At 50.4% G+C, this 9,943-nt stretch overlaps 1 protein-coding gene across 1 annotated transcript; it reads left to right on the top strand.

Moving 5' to 3' along the window:
• The first annotated feature begins 1,616 nt into the window (after positions 1–1,616).
• LOC108393293 (olfactory receptor 13A1-like) lies at positions 1,617–8,280 on the top strand. The gene is made up of 2 exons (XM_017654014.3): positions 1,617–1,794; positions 3,210–8,280. Exon 2 carries the CDS (start codon positions 3,224–3,226, stop codon positions 4,253–4,255), a length of 1,032 nt encoding a protein of 343 aa, XP_017509503.1. The 5' UTR covers positions 1,617–1,794; positions 3,210–3,223; the 3' UTR covers positions 4,256–8,280.
• Positions 8,281–9,943: the final 1,663 nt, after the last annotated feature.

The following is a 9,943-nucleotide window of genomic DNA, read 5'->3' as shown; positions in this document are numbered from 1 at the left end:
AGGACTGGGGAGACTGAGCGCCAAGACACAGGAACACGGTGGTGGTCACACTGCAGACATGACTGTCACCATTATGACCAGGGAGTTTAAATGTCAAGTATATCTCATAAAGTTGATATAAAAATCCTCATCACAAGGAAAGAACACTGGATAGAATGCACATTTTTTCAAAATGCATTCACACTGATGGCAATTATGGAATCTGGGGTACAATCCAGCAAGGATAAAAGCTAGGAATTTATCTACAGAGTATCTAGACTGTACAATGGAAGTGCTGGAGCAACACTTTCAGGACAATTCAAGCAATTTACTGAATCACTTAAGCTTAGGAAAAGTGAAAAGACACATAAAAGGGTACTGAAATACCTGAAGGATAGATCCATATTATGGTAAGATTGACATGATGTGTTATTAGCAGTATGTAAAATTAGGCCAAAGGAGGCTCAGTAGAATTGGTTTGAGCCTAGTGAACCCGCCACATGGGACATCGGGCCTTGTGGTGGTGATGCACAGAAGGGGTGTGGGGAGGGCTGGACCAAGGGGCTTCAGGGAGGGGCTGTGCTTGCCCCCACAGCGGGAGCTCTGGCTGCCCAGCTCTCTCCCGGAGGCCTAATTGGTAGAGATGTGTGGTCATAAACCCTGCAGCCACATTTAATTGGCCCTGAGGGCTTTCTCTTCAGGTTGGCCTCCCCAGGGTCTCCGGGACAACACCTGCTCCTGGCCTTGGAAACACAGAGGGGAACTTGAAGGCAGCTGAACTTCAGCCCAAAGAGCCAGCCAGGAGCGCAGTGGAGACCCGCTTCATGCAGATGCAGGATAGAGGGTGTCAGCGGTCACCAAGGGGCCTACTGTGGCTGGAGTCGCCTCCTAGAAGAGCCACAGAGGCCGCTGCAAGCAGACAAAGGTGAGTGAAGCGTGGCTGAGCAGCCCTCTGGATGGGCCGGAGAGCAAGATTCACTTGACACTGCACGTGGAATGCCTTCACAGTCCTGAGAACCCATGTGGAGTCACGGCAGCACACTCTAAGTGAATTAGCGTGTCTTCAAGTTTCATAGAAGGTGTTGATCAAATAAAAGGATATGGTAGAAAAGTTTTGGTTTTATGCTCTATTACATAAAAAGCATAAATCACACTTTTTTCATGACCAGTGAGTTTCTTCAAACCTGTTTCTTTCACCCTTTGTGCAAACCCTGGCTTTCTCACTCACCTGCCCAGCCAGTGACTCTGCTTCTGAAAGGACACAAATGGTCTGTGAACAACTAAGGTCAAGTCTGTGACCAGGCAACTCGGGCTCCTCTCACTCAGCCAGGCCCTGCCCTGAGGCCCTGCACCACAGGCCAGCCTCTGAGGCAGGAGTGACTTTCCTTCTTCCAGTGAAAGGGCAATATTTACCTGGTTGCATCAGTGCTGGCCGTGCCCTCAATGCTGGCATGACTGGAGGCCACCCAGCGAAAGTACTGCTGCCACTTGACCTTGGCATCAGTTGGGAGAAGTCCAGAGACAAAGTACAGAGTGGCCAGAACGTGTGGTACCTGGGCTGTGGCTGTAGGGTGGTGGCTCCTAGAATATGTTCATTGTGACCAAAGCTTCCAGGTGGGGGCTTGTGGGGGGCCAGAGGCATCTCAGTCTGTGACCTGACATGCAGCCCATGTTCTGGCTATGTCTCAGCCCTCACAGGTGTGCAAGCCAGCCCTGCCAAGATTGCTTTTCTACTTGCTGCTGTGGGGCTCTCAGCCCATGTGAAGACACTGCAAAAGTCCTCTTGTGCCCGGGACAGCCTCAAGAGCTTGACAGGTGAGCCTTCTCTCCATGGGCATTTCAGAGCCTAAGCTCTGTTCTCAAAGACCAGCCTGGATGAGAGGACAGGGCCCTCCATGCCATCCAGCCAACCCTACTCCTAGCCATGGGGGCGGGAAAGGGGGCACACTATCTCTCCCTCTGGACATCAGTTCCCATATCTGAAATAGAGGGATAAAAACACCTGCCTCTCCAGCCAGTAGGGAGAAAGGCCTCTGAAAGTCTTTTCTCAGGCCAGTTGGCAGGAATCTGATCAAGTATTGACTGATTGCTTTTTGGAAAGGGCCATTCTAATCCTCCAGCTGCATATGTAGTGTCATACACAGAATATGTGAATTTTGAGAGGTGGGTCACCCGTGGAGTGGCTGCCTCAGGAGGCTGGTGTCCATTGGGTGATGTCCCTAGTCTGCCCCTTCTGTCTGAGGTGTAGCTTCTGCGGGGAGCCTGGCAAATCTGAGGCCCACTCCTGGACATGTTTCAGGGCACGGTCTGCACACAGCCAGCAGCATCAGCTATTAGGGCTTCGCCAGGCAATCAGTGAGAGGTTACTATGTTTCCTCTGTAATTAGTAAAGAACTTGAGGGGATACTTCTGACCACCTGAAAGTCTTTTGTCTGATCAAAGTCTTACTCATCCCCAAATCCAGCAATGCTGGCTGTGAGTGATTTCCTCTTTCCTACTGGATCCATTGAGTCACACTGACTTCAGGAACAAGCTTTCCTCCAATGGCTGCAGCTGGAGGGTCTTCTCAGTCCATTTGTTTCTCAGCTATTGCTTTCAGCTTGTTTCCTGGATTCCAGTACAGCACACACACACACACACACACACACACACACACACACACACACACACGACTTATGATAGAGCTAAGTGCGCACATATCAGAAATGATGGCTGAAGACCAGCAGTGAGGAATCACACACATTGTAAGGGAGGGGAGAAGAGGTCCCACCCCAAAATTGCTCAGAAGGAGCAGTGACTGAGACCCTGACACCATCTCACTGTCCACCAGAGACACGGAGCCAGAGGAGGGAGCTCTTTAGGTTGAAGAGGGTCACATCCCTGCTGCCACAGCAACTGGAGCACAGGGCATGGATTGGAGATGAGGGGAGAGAAAGAGCAGCTCCCAGGCAGGGATGCTCCATGTGACCCACCTGTGAGGAAGGTCAGGATGAGGTCAGTGCCCCACAGAACACAGATCTAGAGGAGAAGTTTTCTCAAGGTGAAAAATGAAAGGAAAAGTAATTGAAGGCTGTGTGGCTTTCAGAGGAGTGTTGGCTGGAGGTCAAGGAACAAATGGGCTCCCATGAAGAATTCAAGGCCACCCCTTCCCTCTCAGGGGGTAGGCCAAGTCAGGAGGTGGTCACCCATGAGAACCAGTGTGATGTGAGTTTTGTGGGATCTCTCCTCAGGGAACTGAACACACATGAGGCAGGGCCTGGGGGCTGCTCCTGGGCCGGCATCAAGGCCCAACTGGACCCTGGTGACGGAGTTTGTGCTGCAGGGCTTCTCCGAGCATCCTGGGCTGTGGCTGCCCCTTCTCATCTGCCTCCTCTCCCTTTACACCATGGCACTTGTGGGCAACACCATGATCATCTCCGTGGTCAGCTGCAGCGCTAGCCTCCACAGCCCCATGTACTTTTTCCTGTGCAACCTGGCCACCATGGACATTGTCTGCACCTCGTGCGTGCTGCCCAAGGCACTAGTGGGCCTGGTGTCTGAGGAGAACACCATCTCCTTCCTGGGATGCACGGCCCAGCTCTTCTTCCTTGTCTGGTCTGCATCTTCCGAGCTGTTGCTGCTCACAGTCATGGCCTATGACCGCTGTGTGGCCATCTGCCACCCACTGCACTACAGCTCCAGGATGAGCCCATGGCTGTGCAGGGCACTGGCCATGGCCGTGTGGGTCGTCTGTGCTGTCAATGCTTCGGTGCACACTGGGCTGATGATGCGGCTGCCCTTCTGTGGTCCGAACATCATCACACACTTCTTCTGTGAGATCCCCCCACTCCTGCTGCTCTCCTGCAGCTCCACGCGTGTGAACAGCATCATGACTGTCTTGGCTGATGTCTTCTATGGGGTCATTGACTTCCTGCTCACCCTGTTGTCATACGGCTTCATCATCACCAGCATCCTGCGTATCCGCTCGGCGGAGGGCAAGCGGAGGGCCTTCTCCACCTGCTCCTCCCACCTCGTGGTGGTCTCTGTGTACTATTCAGCCGTGCTCTGTGCCTACATCAGCCCTGCCTCCAGCTACAGCCCCGAGAGAAGCAAGGTGTCCGGCATGCTGTACACAGCACTCAGCCCCACCCTGAACCCCCTCATTTACTCTATAAGGAATGCAGAGGTTAAGCATGCCCTGGGAAGACTTGTCCCCCTCTTCAGGGTTAGGGTGATGCACAGGCCCTTCGTCCAGCCTGGGAGCCCTGCACCTGCCTCCCTGAGACCAGGCATGTAGAAGTAGGACCTGGCTATCACCCTCTCTGTGCAATTTATCTTGAGTGTGGGTGTGACTGTGCCCAAGCTGCGCAGCCCTGGGTGCCCAATAAAGGCCTTGGTCCTGGCAGGTGTGCCTCACGCCTCCCAGTGAATTGTCATCACCATGGGTGACTTTCACAGACCTTACCTTAAGATTTCCCCAGGCCTTTCTCCACCCAGCTCTTCCTCAGCTGTTAGGGAGCTCCCACGCACCCCTGGCTCCAGCTGCCAGGGCTGCCAGTGTGTGCGCACCTCGCCAACCCCACAACACTCACCTGGGGTGATCTGTGCCTGCAGCCCCTCCCTCAGTACTAGGACCACCTGTCATTCAAGCAGCTCACATGCCACTTTCCTCACAGGCCTCCTTCATCTTCCAGCCAAAATAGCTCCTCCTCTGCCTCCTGCAGCTGGTTACCCGGGCCTCACATGGCCTCTCCCCCATCCACCTGGGCCTCATTCAGATTCGAAGTGTCAATCCACATGAGAACTTGTCTCTGCCCCACATCACTTCGTGCTCCTGCCATCCTTGTCCCACATTGGTGCTCCACAGAGTGTAATGGGCCCTAGTTACTGTTCGTCTCTCCTCCTAGAGATGTTGAAGAGGGCATGGGAGCCATCACCACTGTCTGTGGTCTTATATCTCATGAGCGGGCCAAACTCACAGGCCTATCTGCTCAGGCCTGGGGTGCCTCTGGCTGGCTTGGCAGGGCAGTGTCTGGGGTGTCACTCTGGGTGTTGGGGTGGGCCAGAGTCAGAACTGCTTCAGGGAACCCTGCTGGCTTTCATGGGTGGAGTGTCTTCCCCATCATGGGCTGTCCTTCACCAAGGTCAGACGTCAAGAGTGACCACAATCCTGTTTCAGCGTCATCATCAAACTCCAAGTCCAGTGTCCCTCACTCAGTGGGAAGTGCCTGGGAGACCCTCATCTGGGCTGTACCTGTCCCACACCTTCCAGGGGGAAAGCATCGTTGTCCTGAAATGGCCTTCCACCTACTTACTCATCTGGGAACTTGCCCAGAGTCCCTCAGGGCACAGATGCTCAGCTTGTCCTCAGAGCTGCACAGAAATGTCCCAACTGCACACATTGCAACTGCTTCCCTTTAGACCAAAGATCAACGCAGCCCTTGGCTTCAGGAGCACTTGTTTCTTCAGGAACCGCTCAAGATGTTTCTTACCCATAGATGCGGGTTGAAGTGTGTACCCTGAAAAGGTATGTTGAATCTTACCCAGGAGCCTTTGAATGTGACCCTCTGTGGGGACAGAGTTGTCGCGTATGTGGCCAGCTCAGGTGAGGTCCTGCCGGAGTCGGGAGGGTCCTGGCCCATGTGACTGGTGTCCTGTGATGCACAGGAAGAAGCCATATGAGGATGGAAGCAGAGGTTGGACTGGTGTGTCTACCAGCCAGGGAATGCCAGAATTGCCCACTGCACCAGACCTTGCAAGAGGCGCCCATGGATCCGCACAGGCTGCAGGTGGTGATGGCTGAATGACACACTGACTCTGGTATTGAGCCTCCACAATGGTAGCATAATAAGTTTCTGTTGTTTTAAGCAACCCAGTGTGTGACACTTTCTTCAGGCAAGCCTAGGAGTCTAACTCACATTTCATGTAGGTGGCACTTCTGGGCATGGGCTGTGGCCTCTGGGCCAGTGGTCATTCTGATTAGGTGGGAACACATCTGGGTAAATGCTACATTCAGTCAGACCATGGGAATGGGTCTAGTCTGTGTTCCTTGTGGAGGAATGGAGGCTGGTCTGTGGACCACAACCAATGAAAAGGGTCAGGGAAAATGTCTGAGTTGATCTCAGGGAGCAGGATGGGTCCCACAGGGGTACAGGTTGGGGGTTGCATTACTGAATCCTGGAGGAAGGTTTTGGGCTGCATGCCAGTTGCTGGGTGTTGTTTTCTCTATACAAAACAGCATTAAAGCAGGGGAATTATGCTACCTGACTTCAAGCTCTACTACAAAGCCACAGTAATCAAGACAATTGACACTGGCACAAGAACAGACCCATAGACGAGTGGAACAGAATAGAGAGCCCAGATATAAACCCAAGCATATATGGCCAATTAGTATATGATAAAGGAGCCATGGATATACAATGGTGAAAGGACAGCGTCTTCAACAGCTGGTGTTGGCAAAACTGGATAGCTACCTATAAGAGAATGAAACTGGATCATTGTCTAACCCCATACACAAAAGTAAACTCAAAATGGATCAAAGACCTGAATGTAAGTCATGAAACCATAAAACTCTTAGAAAAAAACATATGCAAAAATCTCTTGGACATAAACATGAGCAACTTCTTCATGAACATACCTCCCCACGCAAGGGAAACAAAAGCAAAAATGAACAAGTGGGACTATATCAAGCTGAAAAGCTTCTGTACATCAAAGGACACCATCAGTAGAACAAAAAGGCATCCTACAGTATGGGAGAATATATTCATAAATGACATATCTGATAAGGGGTGGACATCCAAATTATATAAAGAGCTCATGCACCTCAACAAACAAAAAGCAAAAAATCCAATTAAAAAATGGGCAGAGGAGATGAACAGACACTTCTCCAAATAAGAAATTCAGATGGCCAACAGGCACATGAAAAGATGCTCCACATCCCTAATCATCAGAGAAGAACATGAATTTGGGGGCCAGGGTAGAATGCAATAGACTGGATATGTCCTCCTGGATTCCTGTGGTGAAACCCTAATCCCAGTGTGAGTGAACTGGGAGGAACCACACAGGGAACCACAATGAAATATCACCTCACACCAGTTAGGATGGCCAACATCCAAAAGACAAACAACAACAAATGTTGACAAGGATGTGGAGAAAGGGGAACCCTCCTACACTGCTGGTGGGAATGTAAATTAGTTCAACCATTGTGGAAAACAATATGGAGGATCCTCAAAAAAATGAAAATAGAAATACCGTTTGACCCAGGAATTCCACTCCTAGGAATTTACCTGAAGACAACAAAATCCCTTATTCAAAAAGACATATGCACCCCTATGTTTACTGCAGCACTATTTACAGTAGCCAAGCTTTGGAAGCAACCTAAGTGTCTGTCACTAGATGAATGAATAAAGAAGATGTGGTACATATACACAATGGAATACTATTCAGCTATAAAAAGAAAAGAAATCCTCCCCTTTACAACAACATGGATGGACCTAGAGGCTACTATGCTTAGTGAAATAAACAAGGTGGAGAAATACATACCAAATGACGTCACTCATTTGTAGAGTATAACAACAAAGCAAAATGGAAGGAACAAACAGCAGCAGAGTCACAGACATGGAGAAGGGACTAGTGGTTACCAAGGGGGAGGGTGTGGGGTGCGGGGGAAGAGGATAAAAGGGAACAATAATTTGCAATCACAATATGAGCTGGCCACAAGGATGGTAGTACACCATGGAGAATACAGTTAGTGATTCTGTAACATCTTACTACGTTGATAGACAGTGACTGCACTAGAGGGGGTGAGGATTTAATAATATGGGTAACTGTTGAGCCACTGTGTTGTATATTTGAAATCAACATGAGATTGTATATCAATGATACTTTAATTTAAAAAAGCAGGCCCACGTGATAAGAAGTCTTATAATAATTCTTTACTGTGTAATACACACGAGTAGCTAGAATTTCTCCAAGCGTGGTTTTCTCCAGGTGCTTAACTGAGCCCCTGTTTCAGCCGAAGCAGGCACCTGATTAAACCAGACAAGAAAACTAATGCTGATCATCTATCCAACAGGTATTCATCAGGTGCCTGCTCTGGGACAAGCACTGTTCCTGCCAAAAGGGAGGCACTCAGGGCACGGAGCAGTGTGTGGCCCCCAGGAATCTCCATTCTGTGCTCTGCTGGCGTGGGGATGGTGTTATGAGCTTTTCTCATCCTATCCTCCATCCCATGAAGCTGAATCAAATATGTTGTCCAGGAAAAATGGCCCTGCCCTTCTCCCTGGGTCCATGCAGTCTCGGGAGCCCACTCTTGATGGGCTGACTTCTCCCCAAAGACACCAGGCAGTAGCAGGGAGCGCTGTTGCCCCTGGTCCCCTGGGAGGGGTGGATTCTGGAGCTTCCTGAGCACTATTTATGTGAACTTTTACCAGAAGGTTAGAGACAGGAAAATCAGGTGCTTCCCTCCCTTCCCTGCCCTAAATGAAGCACTGAAGACATCACTGAGTGACATACACACCGGCCTCTGTGGGCGGGAGTTGTTTAGGAGCTGCCCTGTGACAAACCTCAAGGTGAACACAGGACCTTGTGTGTGGTCTGGGGTCCCTGTGTCGCCTGACTTCCTTCCTCATTCATTCTTTTGCCCTATAATGTGCAATGTCATCGTATGTTTTACCTTGTAAAATAACTTGAATGAATCTTTTTTGAAACAAGTTTATTTTTCACTCTGCAACACTATTCACTGCTTTTAGTCTTTTATTCCTGCTGAAAAAAAATCCTTGGCATAGAGACCACATGGAACTTCAAAAAGAATTATGTGTTTCTGTGTTTGGGACCCTAGCAGCATGGTATGACCTGCTTTTGCAGATGAGAACGACCAGTGGGAAGTGTCTCCTCTGCTCTGGCCATTGTCGCTTGAGCTGTGCTCGCAGATCGTCCTCTTGAATCAGGTACTTTGTCAAGACAAGTGCGCCTCTTAAGTAAATATTTGCAACAGCAGTTTTGGACTTTGAGAAGTGTTGCAAACTTGGAGCTGAAAGCACTGATTTGTATGTGGGAAGAGTCAAAAGTTACTGAAATAAATCCAACAAGCATTGATTGGAGGCTCACTAAAAGCAGGCTGTGTGAGACAGGCTGCAGGGAAGCACACAGAGTGACCATGGCTCCTTCTGCAGCCTGGCAGAATGAGCCAAAGGTGGCCTTTAGGGGACTAGCACCCAGCTTGGAAGATGGGAGGCAACTCCAGAGCAAGACCAACATCAATATCTTTCTGCCTAAAGGGGACAATGAGTCCCTACTTTGTGACCTGGCTTTCACCTGATCCTAGAACATGCTGCTCTGCCAGCAACCGTCTTGCACGAGGTCATTCACACGACTGGACAGTCACTCTCAAGGCCTCCCATCTGGAGAGCTGCTGTGTCAGCTTATCCACTTTCCCTCCTTCCACAAAGCCGAGGCAAACTCGAGTGGTGTCGGCTCCTGTCAGAGAGGAGGAGTCCCTGCCCCGGATATGGGAGCGCGCCGGGATCACATGCAGCCCGCAGAGGACACTGTAATGATCTTATCCACAGCTGTTTGTAAGCCAGCTAGGGCTTAGGGGCTGTAGGGATGGAATGGATGCATTCTGCACATGGGAGGAACATGAATTTGGGGGCCAGGGTAGAATGCAATAGACTGGATATGTCCTCCTGGATTCCTGTGGTGAAACCCTAATCCCAGTGTGAGTGAACTGGGAGGTGGGGCCTTTGGGGGGCCATTGACTCATGAGGGTGGTGCTTCCATGATGGGATTAGTGCCCCTGTCAGGAGAGACAGGAGAGCGAGCTAGCTTGCTTTCCGTCACATGAAGACTCAGCAACAAGGTGCTGTCTACCGCCCGAGAGAGGCTTTTGCCAGAAGCCCACTGTGCGGGGCCCTGCTCTTGGACTTCCAGCCTCCAGATTCTGAGAAACGTATTTTGGTTGTTGATGAGCCACAGCTGCTGGAAC

The sequence above is a fragment of the Manis javanica genome, chromosome 7 (genome assembly GCF_040802235.1).
Source record: "Manis javanica isolate MJ-LG chromosome 7, MJ_LKY, whole genome shotgun sequence".
In the NCBI taxonomy this organism is placed as follows: domain Eukaryota; kingdom Metazoa; phylum Chordata; class Mammalia; order Pholidota; family Manidae; genus Manis; species Manis javanica.
Note: the sequence above shows the minus strand (reverse complement) of the source record. Positions and strands in the feature narration are given on the sequence as shown.